This window comes from Brachyistius frenatus, unplaced genomic scaffold (genome assembly GCF_029030835.1).
Source record: "Brachyistius frenatus isolate BFR_SWC_R1_liver_20210118 unplaced genomic scaffold, ASM2903083v1 Contig_63, whole genome shotgun sequence".
NCBI classification, from domain to species: Eukaryota; Metazoa; Chordata; class Actinopteri; family Embiotocidae; genus Brachyistius; species Brachyistius frenatus.
Window position 1 is genome coordinate 1,925,496 of NW_027210662.1, and position 27,498 is coordinate 1,952,993.

The window sequence follows — 27,498 nt, forward strand, 5'->3', positions numbered from 1 at the left end:
CCCCTTCACGGAAGTCGGCACTGTGATGATGGTGGCCTCGTCAGTCCAGCAGCAGGAAGAGGATGTTTGCTTCCAGTGAAAGAATAACATCACCTGGTTATAAGTCTGTATAGCAGCGTGAACCGTCGTAGAGGGGTTTTTTTTTTTCCCCTGCAGGGATCGATAGAGCTCGTCGCCCCCGCCGGAGCCGCCGGAGCCGCCGGCCTCTGCGAGCCTGAATCAGGGGTGCTGGATAGAAGATGTCCCTGTTCCAGTCGGCACTGGATTTCCTAGCCGGGCCCGGCACGTCCGGAGGGGCCGGCCGGGACCAGAATGACTTCGTCGGACAAATCGTTGAGCTCGGCGACATGAAACTGAGGATCAAGAGGGTGATCGCGGAAGGTGAGATGACGTAACGCTCGGGGAAATGTTTACTACGTCGCGCGCGGCTAAGGTACGCTAGTTAGCTGACCCGGCTAGCAGGCTTAGCATTACTGACATACCTCCGCCGGTGGTCGACGGGCGGTGAGCTGCGAGTCACCCGGTAAACACGAGTTGATGGCTGGGTTTCGACTCGGGCTGGGAGATATGTTGATATTATATCGATGTTGTGATATAAGACTAGATATCGTCAAATCGCGAAGCGCCGTGTTGTCTTTTCCTGGTTGCACAGTCTGCACCGACTTCACTCACTTTGTCATCGTGTCCACGTTACTGATGGTTATTGATCATGAATCTCGTTGTGTGCACATTTTGGAAAGCCTCGATAGTCATTTCTGAAGTATCGTCGCAGCATCGATATCGAGATAATTGATCCAAAATATTGTGATATTTGATTTTGTCCACATGACCGAGGACTAGTTTTGAGTGTTCAGTGCCACATTGATTTTGAACTGCCTCCTATGTTGTCTCCTCCTGTGTTGTTGTTGTTGTTGTTGTTGTTTTTTACTGCGTTATGTGGCAGTGAGTTATATTTGACTTTAACCAGCCCATAGTTTGCTGGATTTGCTGCATTGTTTGCAGTAAAGGCAGCAAAAGACATGTTTGACCACAAGGGGAAGTTTCATAATTACAGGTGGCATTAAGGCACAACAAATATATCAGCGATGACCATGTTGTTATAGTAGCTGTAACTTAACAGTGTAGGTACTTAAAAAAAAAAAAACTCTTATACAAACAGCCAAATCAGAGTATTTGCAGAGCTTTGCTGGATTATTTCACGTGACATCAAGGGAGAGATTGGTTGAGTGCCCGGACTGCTTCCCCTCCTGTTACACCCTTTTTTTTTTTTTTTTTTTTTTATTGTTTTAAACCCCCGTGGTATAATAGAAACAAATAAACTCCGCAAGATGAATGTGATAGTGAAACGTTTGCATGAGAAAGGAGTTTTGCCATTTGGTCCCACATAGTTCTGCATCATCTTTATTTGTCTGCAACGACTTTGATTACATGAGATGTGTGAATCTACTGATCAGGTTGCTTCTCCGTGGCAGCAAACAGGGATTCTTGTCCGCATTGCAAAGTGGCAACCCAATCTTGCTCTACGAGTATACCTTAGTTGCTGGTTGAGCAATCATTCATTTTGGGCATAGTCTGTTTAAAAATACAGCTTACATCAGGTTTAACCACAGATTGTGGTTAATGTAAACATAAATATATTTAACAAAAGGCAGTGGTTAAATCTTTGGTTTTTGCACATTACCAAGTGCTTTTTGGTCCAATGTCAACAGAGTTTTTATCCGAGTCAGATCAATAAATGAAATTTGAGTTCATCTATTTGTGAGGTTTTAATGGTTCAGTAACTTGCTTCAGTCTTTAAGTAATTCATCATCCTGAAATTACCACAAAACAAACCAGCAAAATAACAACAAAAAAACATCAAAAGGTAAAATAAATAATTGCATCAAATTTATATTTGCGACTTTTATCACCTCAGAGTTGCCTATTTGTTGCACTCATTTTAAATTAGTCCTCCTTACAACTAACTAGCATTGCAATGTGTGACTTTCAGTTTGACACGTCTCTGTCCACCTTATGTGGAAATTGCCAACTATTTTTGACTGATTGTTTTGTCAAGTTTCTTTGGAAACTGTGATGCATATGCTGTAAATACCATTTCAGTGGGTTAAAATATGATCACTTTTAACGTTACAGAAAATGCTTCGTTTCATAATAAATTCATGGGTTGATTTAAAATGGCAGAAAATACTGAAACATGCCAACTGTGTCACATTATTCCATTTAAATAGTAATCAGAGTAGCTCAACTGAAATTCTGCCACCAGTTAATGATTTACGTTTTTGTTCTTTGACAAATGACAGACAGTTAACTGATTATTAAAATTGTTGTCCCATAACTTCCCACAGATATGTTATCAACTCATTGTTTTTAGCTCTAATTCCACTCGACACTGTAATCACAGTGTTTTGATTGCACTTCCTCAGCCGTCATAGAGAGCTTAAAGGAGATGCACAAGCTTTTTACAATGAAAGCAGGTGGTAAAAGTGGAGATCATTTTACACTAAAACTCCTCTCTTTTCAAACTCCCATCTTGCTATTTGAAAGGTGTCTTTGGTGAGAGAATACAATGACTTGCTGTAATCAGGTGGTTTTATTTTTTGGGGCGAGGACTAATTTTCCTGTCTTTTGCACTAGTAACCCTATAATCATTTAACGCCAGTACAAAGATTGTACCCTGGTGAGATTAGATAATCTGGGGCGTGTTAAAGATGCATTTTTACCACTCGTTTTGTTCTAGTATTTTTCTGGGAATGGTTTGGAAATTGGAACAAAGGAAGTGGAGCTTTTCAGGTTTCATCCTCTTTCTTTCCTGGCACAAAACAGAGGAAGACATGTGATCCCCACTGGGCGGTATATGCAATCTCAAAAGCACTGATATTACATGCAAATCCTGTAATGGACAACTGTCTGTTGTGCCTAAGTGTGTGTAGTAAATTGTCAGTGTTGCATTCATGAGGTTGCTGGTTTGAATCCCAAACAAGGTCAATAATTCAGGACTGGAGAGAAAGACAGAAAGGCAGCTCACAAACTAGGGCAAGGTTCCCTATGTAAATATAGCGTTAAAGATTAGAATCTTGTTCCTTCAGTATTTTTGCAGAGGAAAGCGGGGCTGGTAGTTGATTTACTCGTTACTATGGTAACCTTGCCCTCTCAGTGTTTGGACTGTGGTTTGCTGAGCACACTTACTAGTGTAAGGAGACCAAGGTTTCTTCTTGTCCACCAGCCGCAGTGACTTTTAGGTCTTGAAATTACAAATTAAGCCAAAGTAAGACAGGAAATGTGCTGTCCTGTTGTGTAAGAGTAATTGTAAGTGTGTCATGGTGGATATACAGTAGATCTCAGGCCATATCTGCCCTTAGTTTAACATCTTTCTACTAGCCTTTTGTTTTGATCTGATTTTTTTTTTTTTTTTTAAACCCCAGAAATTGTGGCACTTAACAATCCGTGCATGGGCTCAATAAAGTCTATATTATATTAATTCAAAGTGAAGTATTAATTCGGCAGTGTGGATGTCTCCATTCTATAAAACTGTACTTCCTGATTCAGATGAGTCTATCCAGCTGCATCATACCAGGCAAAAGAGATTCTCTTTGTTCTCAATGCAGCACCACTGAACACATAATGATCAGTTCAGCTTTCAGCCACACTATCAGTGAAATGGTGGATGTTCAGGAGGACTTAGCGGGGGCCTAAAGGTTTGAGAAGTAAGCTTGTGGCAGCTCTGTGGCCAACAGGTAAGACTGTGGTTTGTGCGTGTTTCTGGACTTGGATGTTCGTGGGTATGTGGAGGAGGGGATGACTGAAGTTTGTAGTGCTCTCTGTGGTTATGAGGTTATGAAGCTAAATCAACTCAGTATCTTATGGAGGGAGACGGGATGATGTATGGTGTGCTGCTAGTGGTGTTCCAACATTATTCCAGGGTATTTCTGCAGTAATGATACTCTAAATCATATGACAAAATACTGACATAGATTTTACTATTAATGACATAAACGTAAAGTTTGCCCTCAAATATTCAGCAAAAACGAACACGTTCCTGTGGTTTGTTGTACGTCCGATCTTTTGTAACCAAACCACCCTCACACCACTGAAGTTGCTCCCCCTTTTTGAAACTAACTCCTCCGCCATCGAGCAGCTTTCAGCCAAGATTGTTACTGCGGTGCGTAAGTTACCAGTGTTTCCCACAGGTTGAGATTTCACATGTAGGGGTGTGACAGATGTGTATGCAGGGACTCACGCAGTTTAGAGGAGAGTGTAACCCAGGTTATTTTCTATAGCTAAAATTTACATCTGCCCATTAAACACCTCAAAAGCTATGAGTTGACATTAGTTAAGTGGCCCCCTGAGACACAACAACGCAAGACTCAGACAAAACCTTGTATATGGCTGGACTGAGGGCTTCTAATTTGAAACGGACGTTGAGGAATTCGGCCGACCAGTGGCGTAACTTTGATCTTTCACTCACAGGATTCATTTTAAGAGTGTGTGTCCTACGCAAGCAGTTACAGCGACCACTAAACAATGCAAATTACATCCTGTTTACTTTCTTAGGTGGATTTGCCTTTGTGTATGAAGCCCAGGACATGAGCAGTGGAAAAGACTATGCGCTCAAGGTAAGATAAAAGTGCACCCACTGGGCCACTGTTACATTTTTGCTGTACAACTCAATATTACACATTGATTGGTTCATTTGCTCATTTGTCAGTAGGCATGTCAGTGTCTGTAGTTGAAACACTGAATCAGGCACATTAGCACTGATTCTGCATGGTACCACACGTACTTGTGATATCAAGTAAACACTAAATATTATGAGTAAATACTAGTCAGGATGTAAAACTCAGTATGCAGTACGTTGCTGCATTTGACATATAGAATGACCCTTCGCAGTACAACACTTTCTCCGTTTTATACAGTGTGCAGTATGACATGTTAGCTTGCAGTCAAAGTGGCCAGTGAATTTGTTAGTTACCGTAACCAGCACGAGGAGTCACAATATAATGATAATTTCATCATGTTATTCAGTTTCCCATGTTCAAAACAAATAAAATATTGATTGATTGGATGTGTTAGTTTGGTCTCGTTAAGTGTGTCTGATTAAAAAGAGTCACCTGATCACAGAACAGAAACAAACTCCTGGTCTATGTGCATGTTTTTGTCTCAGAGGCTGCTGTCCAATGAGGAGGAGAAGAACAAGGAGATCATACAGGAAGTCTGCTTCATGGTATCCTTTATTATTTATGTTGAAAAGACATTTGTCTGTTTCTTCTGTTGTCATACATGACAGATAGTGGCATGTGATACAGACAAGTTCGATTCTAACCCATGACTTCACCAGGTTGTGGAATGTATGCTGTCATTACTTGTAGTTTATTTTATAGACAACTCACAGTGTCAAAGCTTGTCATTTGTAAATCCTCTCTAAGGCACTCTGCTGTGTTTCTTGTTTGAGAAGGACTGATGAGCAGGACAAAAACAAAATAATTCTGAATGTTTCATACTGCGTAGTGCATTTTAGAGACACAGGTCAGTATTTTATTCACATTATTATTTCATTTGCTGCCGCTGGATTAAAGTTCAATGTAAGTCTCTATTAATGGTCGCACTAGCTTCCCTCCTCTCCTCTGTGTGTTTCACGAAGGACAAGGCTCAGCCCCTCACACAGAGTGAAGCACAGCAGAGGAAAGACAGGTGAAATGGGAATAAAGTTATGTTTTTGTAAGTGTAATAAAAGTGCAGTACAAGCCAATAAGAGTCATTGGTTAGTGGACAGTGATAGACCCCAAACATCTGAAATTCAGGCCAAAATATATATATATTTTTTTTAAAACACACCCAGTATAAATCTGACGACAGCGCTAACAATGCTAACATTACTGGCTCTGACGATGATGCTAGTTATCACGGCCAGAGAAGCAGGTCTCCGGCTGATACAGCTGCACCTCACGACCAGCACAGGACAGGCTCTGATCCATCATGGCTGCCTGAAAAGGAAATACTTTTGGCTCTACAAGACTGATTTTAATAAGGATCCGTGTAAATGTAAATACAAATGTACGCTAATTCAACTCCATACAGTTTTGTAGCACTCCAGCTGCAATCACATTCACCCCTCCCACCCACTCATTCTCCTGGTTCGATTTTCTTTTAATTTATTTTGTATCACATATGACACATTAAATGCTAATTAGGCAGAAATACAAAGACACTTCTTTTTATGACTGCAGTCATCAGCATCATCCATCGTTTTCCATCCAATTTCTTCTCTTACTGCTTTTACTGCACGACGAGCCAGCTACAGTTATAGAATAGATGTGCTCCATGAGGACTCGCTTGGCACAGTAGATTCATTTAACTTCTTGGAGATTGATCCCCCGTCCAAACTCAAACTGGCCGCAATGCCAAGTATTACACAAATTGACTGTTTGATTAGTTGTTGTTTTTTTAAAACACAAAATGTCCTCTAAAGCAGATTAGACAAACTGGACGAGCAAGCCGCAAGCAAAACCTGCCAACATCTGTCACCAGACAGGCCAGAATGATTATGACGGTGATTTAGGAGATAACAAATCAGAGGCCGGGCTTGACACCAAAGTAGTGTTTCTTTTGTTGGTTCCTTGACCTGCTAACTCCACAGAAAAAGCTATCGGGTCATCCAAATATGGTTCAGTTCTGCTCGGCTGCCTCCATCAGTAAGGAGGAGTCTGACACTGGACAGGCCGAGTTCCTGATCCTCACCGAGCTGTGTAAAGGTAAAAACATCTCCACCCACACAGACACACTTCTCTTAATGATTCGACTTTGTCACTTTGTCACTGTTGAATCACTGCTTACTCATTCATCAAACCTAAGTGCAGTAAGCGAGGACCGTTTCTCGGTAACTTTAACTGACAGACATTTGTGATGAAAGTTTCCTGTCTGCGGCCTTTCTACTTCCTTTTTGTTCAGTTACAACACAGACTTGGTTTTCATTCAGCATTTACATGCTTTACATGCAATTAAACCCTCACTGGCCATTAAAAATGATGTATTACTAATATTCAGACATTTGTAAGATGTGTTTTAATTTAATTGTTTTGCACGATGCAGGACTTTCCCTTCAATCTGAGTGCATCCTTTTATTCATGTGTTTGTGTCTCTTGTGCCTCAGGTCAGCTGGTGGACTTCATAAAGCGGGTAGAGCAGAGGGCTCCGCTGTCATGTGACACCGTGCTGAAAATCTCCTACCAGGCGTGCCGCGCTGTGCAGCACATGCACAAACAGAAACCTCCAATCATACACAGAGATCTCAAGGTTGGTCTGTCGCTGGGAGTTGGACGAGTGACTAATGCGTCAAAAAGACAAGTGAATGATGAAAAATTCATAATATACAGTAGAATGAAAGATTTAATTGGACTGTGACCACATTTTGTGTCAAATGTAAATGTAAAGGACAAATTCACACTGCTCTGAGCTAGGGGATATTACGATTAGTAGTTGGTCATTAAATGACACGCTAACTTGCTGCTTACTGGATGTGTTGCAGATTGAGAACCTCTTGATTAGTAACCAGGGCACTATCAAGCTGTGTGACTTTGGCAGCGCCACCACAGTGTCGCATTACCCCGACTACAGCTGGTCTGCACAGAAGAGGTCCATGGTGGAAGACGAGGTACACCCTGACACACAAGCACACTCAATCATCAGTTCATCTCAACAGGGCCTCCTTATATAATATATTGAATATTAAAATTTAAATTCCATTGAAGTTCACTGATGACAGTGTGGACAAAGACTAAAATATCCTTCCTCCATTTCATAAATTTGTTACAAGTGGCAAAATGTTTGATAATCCCATTTGCGCTGCAACACAAACTGTTTATATAAACTCTATATAAAGTTTAAAGAAAATCAGACAATATATTGATATCAGAATTTGTTTTGCTCCCTAATATCGGTATGGGCATGGTTCCCAAAAATCCGGTATCGGTCGGGCTCTAAAATAGAACCATTCAGAAGTCACAATGGATCAGGGGTAATTATGACATCCTGATGTTGGACAGAAACCAGAAACCTTTGATTGTATTAACAGCCAGAGGTCCAGGAAGCGTTGATCAATCAGGTTCATTATATTTATACTATAACCACACAGATATGCTCACGCACAGGAGCTCTGCCAACGATGACCTCAGTCTGCAGGACACCAGAGATCCTGCTTTCTAAATCTAATAACCCGCATGTTCAACCAGGCGCATGTTTTCAGGCTAGTGGCACAAAATAGATGCCAGAGGAAGAGCTTTTTATGATGGATATAAAGTGAAAAACATTTGAAAGTGTTTTCTCGTAGCACGCTTAGCTCTCCGTGTGGGATCACATAATATTGTGTCCTATCCATGTGAAACAATCAGGAGAAAGAGGTTTTTCCCAAGGTGCTCAAAGAATTTTCTAAATTTGATCAGAAGTTAGTGGTTTAAAAACATCTCATTCACTTGATGTTCACTTTGTTTTTTCTGTTTCTCTGCAGATCACACGGAACACCACTCCAGCGTACCGGACGCCAGAGATGATCGATCTCTACTCCAACTTTCCTATCAATGAGAAACAAGACCTCTGGGTCAGAGTCTTGATATTTTCACTCTACTATTTGTGTAGGGTCATATTTTAGACCTTAGTTAACCCTTCGTTCTTCATTTGGAGACTAGTTTGTCCACTGATGAAGCACCTTTGTTGCGATCATATTTGATCTGTTGTGTGCACTTTTTTTTTTCCTGTTTTCATAAATAATGGTGCCTCGATTATTGTCTTCATGATGGCCGCTCTCTTGTGCAGGCCCTGGGGTGCATCCTCTACCTGTTGTGTTTTAAGCAGCATCCGTTTGAGGAGGGGGCCAAGCTGCAGATTGTCAACGGGAAATACTCCATCCCTCAGAACGACGTCAAGTACACTGTGTATCATGACCTCATACGTGCGTATGCCTGCCTGTCAACATCGTGTTGTTTTTTTCATGTCAGTCCATTTATTCATCAATGTCTTTATCTGCTGCTGCACTTCACCACAACTCACAGTTGTCACCACGAGCCTAATCAACTTTACCAGCCCGCCAGATGTTTTGCATGCAGCCTCTAAACATTCATTTCAATTCAGTTTTATTTATATAACGCCAAATCACAACAAAGTTAATTTCAGGGCACTTAATAGAGTAAAGTCCTCACAACAGAAGTTTACAACATTACACAGAGGAACCTAACAATTCCTCACGTAAGCTAGGAGGGAAAACGACTCCCTTTTAAGGGAGAAAAACCTCTGATAACGGTAGAATAAAACTCCCTTTTAACAGGAAGAAACCTCAGGCAAAACCAGGCTCAGAGGTGGGCAGCCATCTGCCTCTACCAAAACATAGCATAGCATCTACATAAAAATGTCATGACAAGTTAAATAAGCAAATTAAATTAAACAGCTCCACCTGGTGGACAAGAGTGTAAAGAGTGACATGAAACTGTTAAAAAGTATTGGTCACCTTGATTTCTGTTTATGTGATTAATGACAAATCAGTGACATAACTGCTGGTGGCATTGTACTGATCACAAACATCACAGTGCATTTAAAATTCTCCATGAGCCTCACTATCATTTTCATCATTGCCTTTTGATTTTTGAGTGCTCACTTTAAAGGGTTCTTCTTTCCTTCAACGCACCCCTCTCCTCCTCTTTCTCCTCCTCTTTCTCCTCCTCTTCTTCCTCCTTCCTTCAGGTTCCATGTTGAAGGTGAACCCAGAGGAGCGTCTGTCTATTACAGAGCTGGTCAACCAGCTCCAGGAGATCGCAGCAGCACGCAACGTCAACCCCAAGTCTCCCATTACAGAGGTAAGTGAAGCGTGTGCACGGCTGCTGTGATAGAAAATATAACTGCACTTGATATAAAAAGTTATACTGAAGTAAAATGTCTCCAGATCTTCTGTACTATGGAGCAGTTATGCTATCGTCTGCTGCCAGATTTGAACTGTTGCGTTGAAAGCACTATTTTAATTTTGGCCTTCTGATTAGATTTTGAGAAGCAATCACCAATCAAATGGAGCTAAAGTTGTTGGTTTTTTTCTAACACGGATGTGGGGATAATGACAGAACCGTAGATTATAAAGTACCTCTTAAAATAAAGAAGTAGCAGATTAGTAGTTGATTAAATTAATTAGCGTTTCCTTTTTGTTCAGGAGTGTGTGCCTGCTGAGTTTAATCTCTTATTGTGTATAAAGTAGCTCTTGAATCGTCATGTTGAGTTCATCAGATGCTGCGTTGAGCAGTTTTGGGTATCAGTTTTAAGTGGGTGGCAGCTTCCACGAGGTGTATTTTGGAGTTAAGAACTTGATCGACTGGTGCACATCCTCATGTAAAGAGGTTATTGACGGCCGACCACACGTAAACGTGCGCGCACACACACACACACACACACACACGCGCGCGCACAATGGTGGGCACAATGGAGTCTGTATTCTCTTTCCCATGGCTCCTCTCTTCCCGAGCTGGCACGATGCAAAGGGCCCAAAGAGAGTGAGAGACACAGAGGGGACCTGAAATTCAAAACAAACAAACAAAGTGATAGCAGCACTTCAGCAGTAAAGCAGCGTTTTAAGTGGATAACAGTTTTGTTTTTCCACCCACAGTAGTCGTTTGAGAACAATCTGATTTCCGATTTTAGACCAGGTTTTTGGATAGAAAATCATTTGACTTAGCAGCCACGGCCTCTTACAATGTCTCACAACAAATCCTCAAATCCTGCTACTTATCACTAAATCCTCAGTCATAGTTGTGATTTATATTAAGCTGATTTCACCGCGGTTTCCTCTGACTTCCAACAACTTTCTGGTCTGCAATTTGAGCCCGATTGTTTTATACATAGGGTCAATGTAATGGGTCAGTGTCCCGACCTAGATTTCCCCGACAATAAAGTTAAAGATCTTAGTTTTTTGCTCAGGGACAAAACAAGTAACTTGAGTCTCTTCCATAATTCTCAAAATGTCTCACTGAATCTGAATCCTGGGACGGCCGGTAAGTGTGTGCAGAGTAAAGGCAGATTTGGCAATTGCTGATCTGATTAGGATTAAGAAGGGGTTTCCCTACTAGACATAAGGAGATTAGAATCCTCCTGCTTCTCCTCCTCCTGCTCCTCTCTCGGATGCAGACATATGGAGAGGCAGAGAGGAGGGAGAGTAGCAAACTTGTGGAGGAAGTGAGCAGAGATAGAAGTGAGATACTGAGAGGGAAATGCGGTAGACGTGTCAGAGGAGGTAAAGAGAGGCAGAGGCTGTCTGTTTGTTGTGACACAGGTCCAGACCTGCTCATCCTCTGATTCTTTTATCAACCACATTCAACAAACTATTTTTTATTTTTCTATTTTGTATATACTGTGGGATTTTTTTTTTTTTTTTTTCTGAGCTGCTGCTGATGTGTTGCTGAACACTGGACACTTTTTTTTAATTAATTTTTTTATCAAGCTGTTTTTATTGTTTAGACTGATTGAATTTTGGATTATTTTTTTTTAGATTTTATATGGGTTTTTGCATTCCTGAGAAAGATCTTGGGTCTTCTGATGATTTTTCTCTATTAACCTCTTTTCTGTTACTACTTCTTTTTCTATAACTGCATTTTAAACGTCTCAGGCAAATCTTTCAGTCCTGGTTGCCAATCGTCTTAGTATTTTTTTCCCACTTTATTTCGTTGACCCTCCTGCTGCAATGTTGAGTACATACTACTGTTGGCGTCCAGTGTATGACGGCTATGAATGTCTGCAGCTGCTGGAGCAGAACGGAGGTTTTGGCAACAACGGAGCGCAGCCGCCCATGCAGATCCACAACGTCCACAACAATGCAGGTAAAAGTTGGTTTGGATGGTAGTGGTGTGTCTCTGTAGGTGTGGGACAGGGTTCGTCTGGGTTTTGTATGTTTTTGTAGTGTTCACTTCAGTTATTTAGTTCACTTATAGCTAAAACTTTTGAATTCAACAATTGATTGATTTGCTGAAGGACAACCTAGAACTCCATATGAGACCCCGAGCGTTAGAGCCTGATTAATACTGGCTTTTGGGGCTGATACCGATATCAGGGAGTAAAAACATTCTGATGTCAATATATTGGCTGATATTCTTTTTACATACTGTATACACAGTATATATAAACACATTTTGATTTCTCAAATGTGGTTATCAAACACTTGTGACAAACATATGTTGTGGAGACAGGATATTTGACATTGACACTGACATAAATGAACTTCAATGGGAATCTAATAATTACAAATATCTAAAAAGACAAAAAGAACAATTTGTAATTGATCCCAATCATCATTTTCTACATTATGTTCTGTAATAAATGTTTCTCTTAGCGCATATCAGCCAACATATACATCGATAGCGATATGTGAGATAGGTTGATATTAGCTGATTACATATTTGGCCTCAGTGCAGTGAAACAGTAAACTTCACTGGGAATTTATTTATTATAAATAACTATAAAATTAAATGATAATGAAAAAAAAAATAGAACATTTTGTGATTTAGCCCGAGCATATTTTTCTACATTGTGTGTTATGTAAAAAGTTTTAATAACAGCTAGCATAAACACAGACCTGTGATCAAAACAGCCGGTCGATATATTGATCGGGCTCCACCTATTATGTTTATATATTTCTTTTGCTGCAGTCCAACAAACTGACAAAATAACAGCATGTTGTTAGTAAAAAAAAAAAAAAGTCCATTTTATATCTTTCTTATAAACCGTGTGACGATTTCACCAAACTGCTCTTTATTTATTTATAACTCCTATATTTGTAATCAGCCAGTAAAACATGTTTATACACGCACACACGCACGCACCAGCTCTTTACCACCCAGTAAATAAAAGTCTCCTCCTCCTCAGAGTAAGCAGGGTCATGACCTGTACATCAGAGGATCCAGATCCTCAAATGTGTCGGACATAATCCTGATGGTCTTTACATTGTGAATCATGAATAATGTGGTGGACATTCCTCAGCATGATGTGATATCTTAGTCACACCCAGCGTCTGAGTCAACACGCTCTCTGCTTCCATTTTCACACACTAACCTTGACTGACCTTGAGCCTGAACCTGAAGCCCAGAGGCTCAATTGTAGCGTGTGTGATATATAATACACAAAGTGTCTGTCACATGCCATAATAACTGGTCTGCTCCGTGTTTAAGATTGAATGTGTCAGGTTGATTGTGATTTCCCACCCAACAGTATATCGAAGGCAGATTTAGCAAATTTATTTTTGTTTTGAAATGAACTTCTTCAAATGAGTAAGAGAACGAGCTGAAGGTTCCTGCTGAGGAAACGATATTTATTTAGATTATGTCGACATTCTCTCAAAATGAGCATAACTGACTTATCATTTACCCATTTATACACACAAAATACCAAACACACACACACAAAAGCTGTCTCTCCTGTCCAGTAAGAGGATTTCTGCGCTGCCAGTCAACCATCTGTCGAAAGGCAGGACATGTTTGCTCTTTCCTTTGAGGAGCAGCTCCAACTGAATGTTGATGTTTCTCAATGTGAGGCAGCTCCACCACAGTTAAAAGCAATAGATATGATTAAATACATGAATTTGAAGTCAAACAAACAATCCCTTTAAACCCTTTCTGATAAACCACTTCATGTCATTCAGTGTTTGTTTGTGTATGTTTGTTTTTTTATGCACAATACAGCTAAGAATGAATTTCTGATACTTTACACCCATATCAAGTTATAGAATATAGATTTTTCTTCTGAATGCACTTTGTTGTTTTAGTTATGATTGCCTAATTATGTGGGGTTTTTTACATTTTATTTGAAAACACAAATATTACAAATTTAGCAGTTTCTTGCAAAGATAGCATGAATATATTTGTTGTCATTTTGTGGTAAACAGTGAGCCTGATTTCAGCTAAACCAAATGTCAGTGCTTGAGCTTTAACAGTGTCTGCAGATTTATTATATTTATCATCTTCTCTATTTCCTCACGCTGCCTACAGGCATGTATGATCCTGATCAGACAGGCAGTGGCCTTTTGGATATCCTACGGGGAGGAACAGAGCGCTTCCTGACCAACATAAAGGACACTTCCTCTAAGGTCATCCAGTCGGTAGCCAGGTAAGATGTTCCAAGCTCGATCACTGTTGTGTTTTTTTTTTTCATATAAGATACTATTCAGTTCATCTTTGTTGTCGTGAAAGATCAGCAAGCACTGATTGTGCTTTCTCAGTCCCTCCAGGTAATTCTGATCTTGTGATCACAATTTTAATGAAATTCAGCCGGGGGCTTGCAATTTTGAACATTTTTGCAAAGGGTTTATGGCACCAAGTAAGTCTTACCAAACAAAAGTAACTACTCATTTACAGTCAGCAAGGTTCTTCAGCCTCTCCTCTTATCCTCTTATCACTTAGCGGATAAAACTGCAAAACTGAAAGTGACAGGGTTGATGGGGAAATAGGGTCTTAACATTGGAATTAGGATATCAATCGTCACACTTTCCCTTCGGCAGTAAAATCATACAGCACAAGCTTTATGCTGCCTTCCAGTTGTTGAGATTGCATTTTATTTTTGTGCATACATGTATTGAATTAATGATGTTTTAAAAAAACAAGTTACATCTGCAAAAAAAGGATCGCTTTAAATGTTTTTAAGTATTCCATATTGCAGTCAAAGCCTGTTTTATACAGCCATGTGACTTTTATGACTCATGAATTTTTTTCTAACTTTGATCCCCTTGTTTTTTTACGTTCAGAAAATAAAAGAAAGATGAGAACTAAAATATGTCCAGCTAGCTGACATGCAGTGTGCTTAATATCATAGGAAGTGATTATATATGACTCTTTTTAAGTCACCAGGCAAAACAAAGCAAAAATTCAGTTAATTGCATTGCAATTTTTCAGAACGGAAATTTTGATTGAAGCAGTCACAAAAAAAAAATCTGTGAAACCCTGGAGGGACAGCTTTTTTCATACACCCTGACTTATATCACCTGTTTTTTGCACTTGGCATAACATGGAATTTATACATTCATTAATATGTTTGCTAACCTGTGGAGTTGACTGAACATTCAATGGAACTTTTTACATTTTGCATTGGCAACTGTAACTTTAAATACACTTCATATTAGGTTAGACAGTTCTACCATCATGTTTGCTTTGGTATTGCTTATTAAATCATTTTAATTTACTGTGCTGAAAGTATGCACTTGTAGTCCTGTCTGGGAATTGCAATTCAGGCATGCACCCTTTTCTAAACACAGCCCTTTTATCAATGTTTCATCCCAGTTACATCAACCTAAAGTAAAGGTATTGTTGTACTCCTGAAAACTATCTATGTAACCATTCATCCTCCCTCCTCCTCCCCTGGTCCCAGACTTTACCTTTTATAAGGAACATTTTGTCTCTGGGTTGCCTGAAATGTTCTTCCCTCAGATGGCAAAGTGAACCCTAATTCAGATCATCTCTCGGTTTTTGTTTTGTTTTGTTCTGTTCTAGTAGTAAGTAATAATAAAATCAGTGGACTATTGGAGTAATCTGGTCTGCTAAATTCAGCTGCAGCAGCCACAGACATCGGCAATGATTATTGATCTTCTCGGCAGGTTGACAATAAGCAAAGTGTTCCTTTATTAGGCACACTATTCGCAACTGTTCAAGTTTGATGTTTCATTTAGTTATTCAATCATCAGTTTGCTCCATTTGTTTGGTCCTTTTCGTTTATTTTTTGTTGTTTCTTTTCTCTGTCCCAATCCCTCATGGTCCCACTATGTGTCCATCACCTAGCAACCCAAGGTAAATATGGGTCGGTGAAATGCGTCCACTCAAGCAGTCCTCTTGTGTGTTCTGTAGTGTGTGTGTTTGATTTAGAGGAAAAACAAAATGCACTTTTTGCTGTGCTGTGTCCGTCATCACAGCTTGCTGATCCTAACATCACACATTCAGTAATTCAGTTGGATGAGTGCGCAGCGGGATGTGAATGGTTGGATGAATATTATTTATGGGTGAAATGATTGGAAAAATTATATCAGGAAATGACAAAGCAAGTGAAACGTACTATGATTGCTTGGTGCAGGAAGTTATTGGGCCAACAGCTTTTAAAGAACTTTAGTCAAACATTAACGGTAGAACTGGTGGTGAAGCAACCATTGCTTTTGATTGAAAGGTATATTATAGCCCCACCTATAACACCAGTAAGGAGTTCAAGTTCTAACATCAGATCTTCAAAGTTGGTCAAAATGGAATTGGCTTGTTAAAATGTTGAAATAATTTTTTTTAGCAATCATGGTAGTTTTTATATAATTTAATGTTATGTAATTTATAAGGATAAACGTATTTTAGAACTTTCAGCTACCTAAAGCAAACAGCCTCATCAATAGCCTTAATCAGTGGTTCCCAACTTTTTTGTAAGATATATCCCTCCGACCTGTCAGATAGGTCCTTGATACCTTGATTTATTTCACCCTTTCCATTACTTTTGACTATTTACCACTCCAGTCGGTTACTTTCTGAAGTTTTAATTTCCTTTTTCTTTTATTATTTAACCATTAATTCAAGCTTAATCTTCTTAAACCATTTAGCCAACAACCTTTCAATTTTTGTGGAAAAAGTCAGCCCTCGGCTCTTCGAAGCAACTGACTAAAGGTCTGAGAATAATAATCGATGCCGAACATTGCAAGGGAAGGCTAGAAGATCAAAACACTTCCTACATGAAATTCTCCCTTTCCGAAATGTCTTGAAGAAATGGTAGTTTAGAGAAACTATAGAAGTCAGGACAAGATCTTTAAGACAAACCAAACTGCCTGAGAAAACTGCAAATGTGCCGGACAAAAAAGTTACAGCAGAATCCCCCTTTTGACTGCAAAGGAGCAGCAGGGAGGTAAATCTGACAGTAGTGGTGTTGCAATGTTTCACTCTGCAGCGCTGGTTCCTCAAAAAGGGCCAATAGACTGTAATATCTGCTGCTAGAGTTGTTGTTTACTTTTTTTTTAAATTTATACTCAATTATAAAGCAACAATATAAGTTTGAGGGGGCCCAAACTTTCACATACAACTGTTATAGGTAACTCTTTGACATGTTTATCCATATTTATAGCTATTTCTTTTTCTTCTTATTTATCACTTTTAGATTTTGTAATTTCTTTGCTCACTTACTGCCTAGTTTTGATGCAGACTTTAAACAGACTCTCAACATGTTCATAATTTTTTTTAACTTTAATTTCTATTTTTCCACATACCCCAAAGAAACTTTACAAGTGGCCACATGGGTAGAATAATCCTTGGTTGGGAATCACTGCTCAATATGAATGAATGATTAAATGAGTGAATGAATGAATGGTAGTTAAAAGGTGTAACACTGCTCCACTGATCACTAATGAACCATTTTAGCTACATGTGTCTTAACCAGCATCACCTGTGTCCTAATACCGTACACATAATGTGTGTGTACGCTGTCATCAGCATACGTAGTTATCTCAACTCCTTTGCTTGGCCTGTAGTTTGTACTAATTTTTAGTTTATAGTAGGAATCATGCTGCTTTGTTTTTGTTGTGGTCATTGTTCCGGTGTGATTATATTTGCTGTAATATCCTATGAAGCCTAATTTCTACATCAGTTAACTACCCACAATTCTTAACGCCACTGAGCTATCAACAGTAACGAGTGTTGTGCTACATTAAACACTGAGTGGAAAGATGAACTCATCTTAATCTAATTTGCATGATTTGTAGGACAGCCTTTGTCTAAACTAGGTGAAAGTGTCTATTGTGGTAGCCCTGGCATTGATACCAATCCAGGAATCTATCATCCTTCAATATTTTAGTTCCAAAACCAGTTACGTTCATATACTGAAACATAAAGCTATTTCTCTGTTTCAGCCAGCTTATGTTGTGACATCGTTTGTGCAGTCTCCCAGACGTCAGTCAAACTGTTAGATTGCCCCTTTTATTTCTTGCAGTAATCACTGATTTGTGTCCGTCCTCCCTGCTATGTTGTGTATCTAATCATTTTGTAACTGCGCTGCTAATTTCTTTCACAGCTACGCCAAAGGGGACCTGGATATTTCATACATCACTTCAAGAATAGCAGGTAGGCACAGTGCCCTCCATAAAACCATTGTATTATTAACTTTATCATTTTGTATTACATGATGAACATGACATCATCAATCACGTCATGCAGACATGGCTTAAATGAAAGTGACGTAACATCAAATCTTAGTTACTGTTCAACATTAAAAATGTTGAAAATGAGAAAGAGCTGTGTAATAGTAATATTTGTGTGTGTGTGTGTGTGTGTGTGTGTGTGTGTGTGTGTGTGTGTGTGTGTGTGTGTGTGTGTGTGTGTGTGTGTGTGTGTGTGTGTGTGTGTGTGTGTGTGTGTGTGTGTGTGTGTGTGTGTGTGTGTATATAGTCATGTCTTTCCCAGCAGAAGGGGTGGAGTCGGCGATAAAGAACAACATTGAGGATGTCCGTCTGTTCCTGGATTCTCGTCATGCTGGCCACTATGCTGTGTACAACCTCTCCAAACGATCGTACAGGCCTTCTCGATTCCACAACAGGGTATGAAGTGTATTTGTGGTTGTATTACTGGTTTGGTTCAAGTAGGTGATGTTGTTCCTTGAGTGTTAAAGTAAGTTGTATTCAGGTGTGAATCTTTGTGTGTGTGTGTAGGTCTCGGAGTGTAACTGGCAGGTGCGCCGGGCCCCCAACCTCCGCAGTCTCTACAGTGTTTGTAAGAACATGCATCTGTGGCTCAAACAGGACCAGAGAAACATCTGTATAGTCCACTGTCTGGTAAGTCAGTTAGTTCTTTTTGCACACTCACATTAGGGAAAAAGGGAAAGAAGTCAAGACTCACTTACCGGGATATTTTTCAACCTGGACACCATTTTCCCATCATTTTGGGTCCAAGTGACTCATGATTACAATAGAATTGGTCCAGTATTGAGCTAGAGGGCTTTAGCCAGAAACTGAGAAACAGGCTCCAGCGTTAGTACGTCCACTGACAGTCTCGGATATAATTGTCTGAAAGGATCCCTAACTTGAAACAGAGGTCTTGCTTGAGGAGAAGTCTCTCTCAGCTTTCTCTGAACAAAATAACTTTGGCTGAAACCATTACCTCCACTCTAGCTGCAGCAGCTCTCTCCACTCAGTCATCCTGGTCAAAAAAGTCACTGTAGACCCACTTGTTTGTAGCACGACTAATCCCAACTTCAGCGTGTCCTTATCCAACAATGGTAGTCTATGAAAGCTGTGCAAAGTGTTGCATTCACTGTTGTTGGCAAACCTTTTATTTAAAACATATAAATAACAATAAGCTTTGCTTTCTGTGCTCCAACTCAACAGAAGTACCCTCCCCAATTTTCACTCATATTTCCAAGATCAACTTCCTGCTACAACTCACCTCTTGCAAAATTGCAGACCGAGACTTCTGTTTCTGGTTAGCGATCCTTTCCATAGTGTTGTCAGACAATAAATTATGAATCTGATACTGTTAGTGATCAAAATAAAAAAAAAAATTGTAGAAATACATTGATTGGGTGATTGCCTCAAAGTATTACATTGTAGTCTATGTAGCTGCTGCCAGCTGAAGTGCTCTCGCTCAACACTGGACCAATTAAAAGAAATTGTTGTCCCCAAAATGATGGTAAAATAGGGTCCACAGGACGATACAGAGGAAAATTAGAGGGGTATGTCACCTTCAGTTATTTAATTTTTTTACCTGCATCTTTTTTCTTTGTAGGATGGCAGAGCAGCATCAGCAGTGGCAGTTTGCTCCTTCCTGTGTTTTTGTCGCCTTTTCACCACAGCTGAGGCTGCTGTCTACATGTTCTCAATGAAACGCTGCCCACCGGGCATAGCACCCTCGCACAAGAGGTATAAACACATACACACATGATGAGGAGAGAGGGGGTCGGGTTTGTGGGTTAGTCATCTTGGTTGGAGTTTTGTCGTATTTGGACTTGACCCTAAAATCATGGAAAACATCATCAGTAGAAACACATTTATTGTTGGTCTCAGGTTTCAAGTTTTAACCTGCTACATCATTAAATATAGAGTGTAGTGTCTTATGATGTCACTCTTGCTTTGTCAGGTACATAGAGTACATGTGTGACATGATGGCAGAGGAGCCCATCATCCCTCATAGCAAGCCTGTGATTATCCACTCCATCATCATGACTCCGGTGCCGCTGTTCAACAAGCAGCGTAACGGCTGCCGGCCGTTCTGCGAGGTCTACGTTGGAGACGAGAGGGTCCTCACCACATCACAGGAGTACGACAAGATGAAGTGAGTTTTGTAGCACACTTGGACAGCCTGTCAAGTTTCTCTTCATTTAAATATCTAAAGTAAAACATTACTCTTCTATTCAGTCATCCTCTCGCACTTCTTCTCTCCTTCCAGGGATTTTAAGATGGAAGACGGGAAAGCAGAAATTCCCCTCAATGTCACAGTTCAAGGAGATGTACTGGTGGTGATCTATCATGCAAGATCTACGCTGGGAGGACGTCTACAGGCAAAGGTACACACACACACACACACACACACACACACACACACACACACACACACACACACACACACACACACACACACACACACACACACACACACGCGCAAGTGTCTACATTTCTGTTACTTTGCTGTTGCATTCAATGTCACTCAGGATTTTAGAAGTCTCTGCTCGATCAGAGCTGTTTGGCCCAAACTGTCTTTGTGTTGGCCCACCACATCATTCGAGAAGCTTGTGCTTATTCCTATTCTTAAGTGCTGTAAAAATACGAACCATTATAATGTTGTGCAGCTAAAAAGTTCATATGAGCTACCAGCAATGTACAGCATTGCACTGTTTAGCCTCCCTATTAAATTACATTGGCCTTCGTCTTATATACAAAGAATTCTGGTATTGTCGCTCTTTCCTGTTGATGTTCATGTGCTCTTAGTGTGTCTCAGTATGACTCAAGATGAGAGATCAGCAAAATGACTTTTTTTTTTCCCCATAAGTTCTGCAAAATTATAGAATTACTATTATGCTTATTAAATAATAGTCTATTAATTACTTTGAATTTTTATTTTTGTTTTAGACTGTTAATTTCTGCAAAATATATTACATTTTAATGAAATGTAATTTCACATTTTGGCCCTCCATATAAAAGAATTTGGACACATCTGTCCTAGATTCCTCAAAGAATAGTTTGTGAATAAATCAAAGGGAAAGTGGTGATGAATGTAAACAAATGCACATTTTAAATCTCATTCACTTCTGTTTCAGATGGCATCCATGAAAATGTTTCAGATCCAGTTTCATACAGGCTTTGTGCCGAGAAACGCGACCACTGTCAAGTTTGCCAAGTATGTCTACTGCCTCAGGCCATCAAATACTGTCTTTATTATCTTATGGCTTGATAGTGTTGATTGACAGCTGACTCTGGTCTGAAAATGATTCCTGAACTTTTATAATGACATTAGTAATAAGAAGTACTGTTCATTTACGTCATAATGCTTGTAATTTGCCTTTTTTTTTATGACTTCTGACCTGTTCTCCTTTCAGGTATGATTTGGATGCGTGTGACATCCAGGAGAAGTACCCAGACTTGTTCCAGGTGAACTTGGACATCGAGGTGGAACCCAGGGACCAACCTAGCGCCAAGACCCCCCCATGGGAGGGCTTACAAACCAAGGGCCTCAACCCAAAAATCCTTTTCTCCTCTCGTGATGAACAGCAGGAGATCCTCAGCAAATTTGGTAGGTGGCTGTGTTTTGCTGTTCGGAAGCGTCTGTTTAGTTTCTCTTATTGACTTATCCATATGAACTAAAGGTTAAACCTGAATCTGTGCAGGTAAGCCCGAGCTGCCACGTCAGCCAGGTTCCTCTGCGTTTTATGACTCCGATTCGCCCCAGCCGGCTCAGACCCCAGAGGGCTCCAGTGCAACAGAACCAGAATTGCCCATGAGCAACGATACCAACGCCAGCAACTTCTTCCAGACACTAGACTGGGAAGGTACTGTACTCGTGTTCTACGGGAAACAGTCTCTTGGTTTACTGTCCCTCCTCTCTGACTGATACAAAAAGTTACTTCAAATGACTGACTTCTTGTATTTGCAGATGTGCGTAGCCATCAGGATGCCTCCGACAGCCAAGGAGGAGGATCCATGAATGACCAGGACGACCTGAGTGATCAGTCAGAAGGAGAGTCCTACTCTTATTCTGCCCCCGGCAGCGATGTGCTGTCACGTGACCACAGCGAGTCATTGTTTGATGCCGACTTCCAGGTGATTATATCATAATATGTCATCAATACAATATGACTTCCTTTATTCAGGGTTCCCATTGGACATACAGTTACTGAAATATCATGGAATTATAAAAAGTCTGATCTACACATAGAAACTTAGGGGATTTGATTTTTTTTTTTTTTCAGCCAAGTCAAGAATTTTGTTTGTAGCATGTCAAAATGTAATATTTTTCATGAAGTATTTTTCTATATAAAGTTATTTAGCTTTTTTTTTTCCTGAATTGGTTTTTATCTCCTATCTAGCTCGTCAACAATCAGTTTAGTGAAGATACGTTTTTTCCTGAGGCTTCTAACGAAGGAAAACATGACAGGAAAATGTAAATTTCAAGAGGTTTGGCTATAAAACCAGACGGAAAAAAATACTGTTGATCTGTTAAAATATGGGAGAAGGAGCCCTTCACGGCTCAATCACTACTCCGCTGCAGTCCAGTGCAGGACAATGTTTAGTTGGGGGCAGCCAGAGGAAAATTCATTAATTTCTTTTCCCATTTAAGAAGAAATAATTTGCTTAGTTTGTTGTTCAAGCAGCAAGTTTTGTACTGAAAACACTTGTGAACTAGTAAATATAGCTCGCAAATTGCTGAGAATAAAGTAATGTGGCTGAATTTTGTCTGATTAGCACATAAATGGACTGTTATTCCATTCATTAGAGATCATGGAAATTCCACTTTTTAGTCAGTGGGAACCCTGTTAATCATGCACCCCATCAATGCCATGCAGTAGAGCCAAAATTGTACTGCCTCCATTCATTTCTGTCTTTTCTTGGTGTCCCCCCTTCCCTCAGACGTCACCTACTGCGCCTCAGGAATCTCTTGTGGGTGACACAGCTGACCTCTTGGGGTTGAACTCCGACCCCCAGCCTCCCTCCATGTACTCCAGCGCCTCCTGTGCTCCTCCTCAAGGAGACCAGGGAGGACTGAAAGCTGCCTCCAGCAACAGCAATCTCCTCGATGACCTGTTTGCACCTCCTGCTGGTCAGACAGGAGCAGTGCAGGAAGATTTGTTCTTCAGTGGGTCGACCAGCGGGGCTACGCCAGACTCAAAACGTAAGGCCCAAAGCTTTATAGTTATTCCTTTATAGTTCCAGTTATTTATGCACACTTTTCCACATCACCTGGCCTGTGTTGCAGCCGTGGGTGACCTGTTTGATCCGTTTGGGATGGGGTCCGGCTCCGGCGTTGGCTCCAGTGTTGGCTCGTCTCGACAGGCCTCGGGGCCGGACCTGTTCGGGGACTTGTTGAGCTCTGATAGTTCGGCCACCAGCGGATTTAGTTCGACTCACAGTAACCCTATCCCTGCTTCCAACACCAGCCTCTTCAACCTCAGTAAGTCCATCAGCCACAGTCCAATGCTCCTCTGCTGCTTCATCACATCTCACTGTCTTCTGTGAGGGGATATGATGATTGAGTACACACCCTTCACTCCGACTCAGCAGCAACAAACCACCCCAAAGTATCTCAGCACTAATACGACTGTCACCTTTTTCCCTCTGGTGACGTTTGCTGCTGTCTCATGCGAACATGGAAAATATTACTCGGCGTGTTTGTGTCTGAACAGATAAGCTCGTGAAAGATGTCCCGAAGATGACATCGTCAGCCAGCCAGCCAGACCTGCTGGGTGGGTGGGACAGCTGGGCAGCCGGCACCACCGCTGGCATGAGCAGCACCGCCAGCAAACCCAACTACACCACCACAGGTAGGTGGAGGAACATTACGGTAGAGGTTTGTGGGTCGTCTTAAAAGTTGTTAATAAAAAAGTAACTCCAATATTATTACTGCGTCTGCAGGTTCTGGTGTGTCATCCATGTCGAAGGCCAAGTCTCAGACCTTTGACCCTTTCGCCGACCTCGGAAACCTGGCCTCCAATTTACCAGGTAAGAGGCCAGGTAAGATGTCCAGTGGCATGTAGCGATGCTTCTTAGTTCACACTGAGCTGAGCAAAATAGGGAAAGTAGGAAAAACTTCAATCATAAACTTGTTTTTTCACAGGTTCCTCCAGCAGTAATTTTTCCGGACCCTCCTTCAGCACAAAGGGTCCATCTTCCTCCACCTCCTCCTCTGCTAAACCTCAAGCCCAGCCCTGGCAGTCCGGAAGACCCACCTCAGCCCAGAACAAACCGTGGATATCGGGATCGGGATCTGTACCCAAAGCAACCTCAGTGTCTCAGCCTGCAAGCACGCAGCACACTAAACCCAACTACAATCTCAACTTCTCCAGTGTGATCGGAGGGAGGGAAGAGAGAGGAGTCCGTGGGCCTGGGTTTGGTAAGAGACAGAGTGTTTGAGTTTACACTATATGTATTATATGTGACTGATAAGTAGAAGTTGAAGATGTAATACTTACTTACAGTTTTGTATTCATTCTCTGTTTCTTCAGTTTTTAAGAGTGTATCAGGGAATCAAAGGATTTTGTGCTTCCCCAGTCATCTCCATAAAAACCTTACTTTGTATGACTGAGTCCGCTTGTATCCTTTTTATACACTCACAATTTCCATGTCAGGTCTTAATATTTCTGTTCTGTTGTAACGCAGGCCCCAAGCCAAAGGTGAAGGAGGACGATTTTGAGGACCTGCTTTCCACTCAGGGTTTTGCCTCCAAGCTTGACAGGAAGGGGCCAAGGACCATCGCTGAAATGAGGAGACAGGAGATCACAAAAGAAATGGATCCTCTTAAATTACAGGTAAACTGTTAGACACTCTAAAAGCATACAATGTGTGTTCCTGAAAACAAAAACACAGCTCTTTAGGATCAATAAAGGTGAAGAAGTGTCGATAAAACTTTTAGCTTATAAGGAAATCCCATTTGTCCTTGACAATATGCACCAGATGATTTTGCTAGAACAAAATGGGATTATTACCTAATTGACCTGATCAATCCATTCAGTTACTACTTGCCAAAAGGGCCGCTTATACAGACCAGTATGTCTCTACTTCAGAGCTGATGGTGTTTATGCATTCTTCCAGGCTTAAAGTAGTTTGTTTTTTGTCTTGCTGCAGATTTTGGACTGGATTGAGGGGAAGGAGCGAAACATCCGAGCGCTGCTGTCAACTCTAAACACGGTGTTGTGGGAGGGTGAGACCCGCTGGAAGCCTGTGGGCATGGCCGACCTGGTGACACCTGACCAGGTGAAGAAGTACTACAGGAAGGCTGTGCTGATTGTCCATCCAGATAAGGTAAAGTATCACATGCTGTTAGACAAAGCAGGAGTTGAAACAAACAACCTTTTCCAAGACTGAAGACTTTATAATACAAGGGTGGATCAAAAAAGTTCAGAGACAGTTGCTTCTGAAAATCTCCAGTGGTCACAAAGGCGGGTTTATCACAGGTGCTTATGTTGATCAAGTGATGTAACTCGGAATACTCCCGGAACGTATTGCTGAAACATTTTGATCCACCCTCAGGAAGGCTATTTTTCAGCATGATATACTCTCATCTTTACCGTTCTTCATTCTTTACTGATTTGCGAGTCTCTGCTCTCTTCAGGCCACCGGCCAGCCGTACGAACAGTACGCGAAGATGATCTTCATGGAACTGAACGACGCCTGGTCAGAGTTCGAGAACCAGGGATCCAAAGCACTATACTAAAAACCCTGGCCTGGATCCCAAGCTAGACCAGACCAGACCAGACCAGACCAGACCAGACTGGGCTGGATTTGGCCAAACCAAACAAGGGTTAGACTGGGCCAGATTGGACAGGACTGAGCCCACATTGGGCCTTAGGGGGCGCAGAGCCTCTGAGAGGTGTCCTCTCTACCATTCCCTCCCTCCTTCTTTACTTTCTTCTGTTTCTACAGTCAACGAAAAAAAACACAAAAAAAACAAAGACCTTTTGCCTCATTTCTGGCTGCGGTGAAAATGTCCTTACTGGTTCATAAACAGCCGGATGAATAAACATCGTGATCGTTCTTGAACTCACTGCCTACCTGTACGACTGCCTGAGTGGTGCTGCAAACATCGGGAGGGAGGAAAAGGTGACAATCACTTTGAGAAGACATAAAAAACTAAAAAAAAGAAATGATCAAGATGATTATCTCGACAGTGGTATTCAGATAGGAAAGACCCAACACTAATAAAATGCTGATACAGTCTGGCTGTGGCTGGTACGTTTTTCATTTGTGCCTGGCACTTTTTTTTTTGCAAACCTGCATTTACCTCCGTGGTAAACAAAAACTGAACATGGCTGTAAATTATCCAGCATGCCAGCCAACAGGAAAGTTTGCAAAATAATTACAGTTAAAACTTAGTCACCTCAAAATAAAGTAACACTTCTGTTGAATCGTGGAACATACCAGCCACAGCAAGCAGTGGAGGGGAAACATTCAGACTTCAAAGTGCTACTGCTGCAACTGTTGGGGGGCCACCACTGGGTTTGTTCTTGAGCCATTCCCTCCCCAGAAAGTCAAGACTTAATGCCTGCTGAACACTACTAGTGCTGCTTCTACCATTACACTTCTCGCTGCACACACTCCTCAGATTGATGCATCCTAAACTAGTTTTGGAGCCCTGTGTATAAGTCTCAAGCGGGCAGTCTGTTGTTGTTGTTGTTTTTGAAGTGCTCTTTTAAATTCCACCCACTCAGGCTACACTGTGTATCGGTCTGCATGCTCTCCCACACCGAACCTCTTAACACCAGGAGGGGAGGTGTGTTTGATTTCAAACCAGGGTAGTCCCAAGCGGGCAGCGGCTCTTTTTCTTTTTTTTAATATTGAAGTGCTCCTTTTTTCTTGTAGCAGAAACAGAGAAGTATCTACCTGCTCGATTGTGCTGGGTGACAGACGACACGCCTCCCCAGCTCTCAGACTTTGCTCGTCGCTTTTAAGCGTCTCCATCATTGCTGTCGTTAATTAACCGCCTCTCTTTAAGCCCCTCCCACCTCCAGCGCCTCATTTGTTGTCAGTAATAAGAGATCAAAAAGTGAAGGATCCAAAAAGAGAATATGGTGATTTAGTCTGGTTGCTCTGGGTTTAGTGTTGTAGTGTATTTTGAGGGATTTCTTCTGTTTGTATTAAGCTCTCTTTTTTTCTTTTTTTTTTTTGTTAATCATCACTTCAGTGTAAATATGAAAAAGAATAGTGTCACCCATCAAGTGGCTTTGTTAAGATTACAGCCTGAGCAACTGATTTGTTATTGAGCTTCATGAATGGCTGCGTGTGTGAGTGTGTGTGTGTGTGTGTGTGTGTGTGTGTGTGTGTGTGTGTGTGTGTGTGTGTGT

At 41.1% G+C, this 27,498-nt stretch overlaps 1 protein-coding gene across 3 annotated transcripts in view; it reads left to right on the top strand.

The window, feature by feature from the left end:
• The window catches only part of gak (cyclin G associated kinase), a 28,336-nt gene continuing 838 nt past the window's right edge, over positions 1–27,498 (top strand). Inside the window, exons 1-29 of one of the 3 annotated variants that reach the window (XM_069706552.1) lie at positions 1–381; positions 4,552–4,613; positions 5,162–5,221; positions 6,635–6,749; positions 7,148–7,290; positions 7,523–7,648; positions 8,501–8,590; positions 8,806–8,941; positions 9,727–9,839; positions 11,762–11,840; positions 14,001–14,118; positions 18,031–18,080; positions 18,405–18,553; positions 18,665–18,787; positions 19,737–19,870; positions 20,088–20,282; positions 20,397–20,514; positions 21,265–21,344; positions 21,544–21,737; positions 21,832–21,993; positions 22,098–22,264; positions 23,072–23,333; positions 23,418–23,612; positions 23,845–23,982; positions 24,074–24,172; positions 24,276–24,551; positions 24,818–24,966; positions 25,283–25,459; positions 25,770–27,494. In XM_069706552.1, the coding sequence (XP_069562653.1) occupies positions 240–381; positions 4,552–4,613; positions 5,162–5,221; positions 6,635–6,749; positions 7,148–7,290; positions 7,523–7,648; positions 8,501–8,590; positions 8,806–8,941; positions 9,727–9,839; positions 11,762–11,840; positions 14,001–14,118; positions 18,031–18,080; positions 18,405–18,553; positions 18,665–18,787; positions 19,737–19,870; positions 20,088–20,282; positions 20,397–20,514; positions 21,265–21,344; positions 21,544–21,737; positions 21,832–21,993; positions 22,098–22,264; positions 23,072–23,333; positions 23,418–23,612; positions 23,845–23,982; positions 24,074–24,172; positions 24,276–24,551; positions 24,818–24,966; positions 25,283–25,459; positions 25,770–25,871 (3,954 nt within the window). In that variant the 5' untranslated portion in view covers positions 1–239 and the 3' untranslated portion in view covers positions 25,872–27,494. The remainder of the gene's footprint in view (positions 382–4,551; positions 4,614–5,161; positions 5,222–6,634; positions 6,750–7,147; positions 7,291–7,522; positions 7,649–8,500; positions 8,591–8,805; positions 8,942–9,726; positions 9,840–11,761; positions 11,841–14,000; positions 14,119–18,030; positions 18,081–18,404; positions 18,554–18,664; positions 18,788–19,736; positions 19,871–20,087; positions 20,283–20,396; positions 20,515–21,264; positions 21,345–21,543; positions 21,738–21,831; positions 21,994–22,097; positions 22,265–23,071; positions 23,334–23,417; positions 23,613–23,844; positions 23,983–24,073; positions 24,173–24,275; positions 24,552–24,817; positions 24,967–25,282; positions 25,460–25,769; positions 27,495–27,498) is intronic. The other 2 variants (XM_069706551.1, XM_069706553.1) reach the window with 2 other exon arrangements.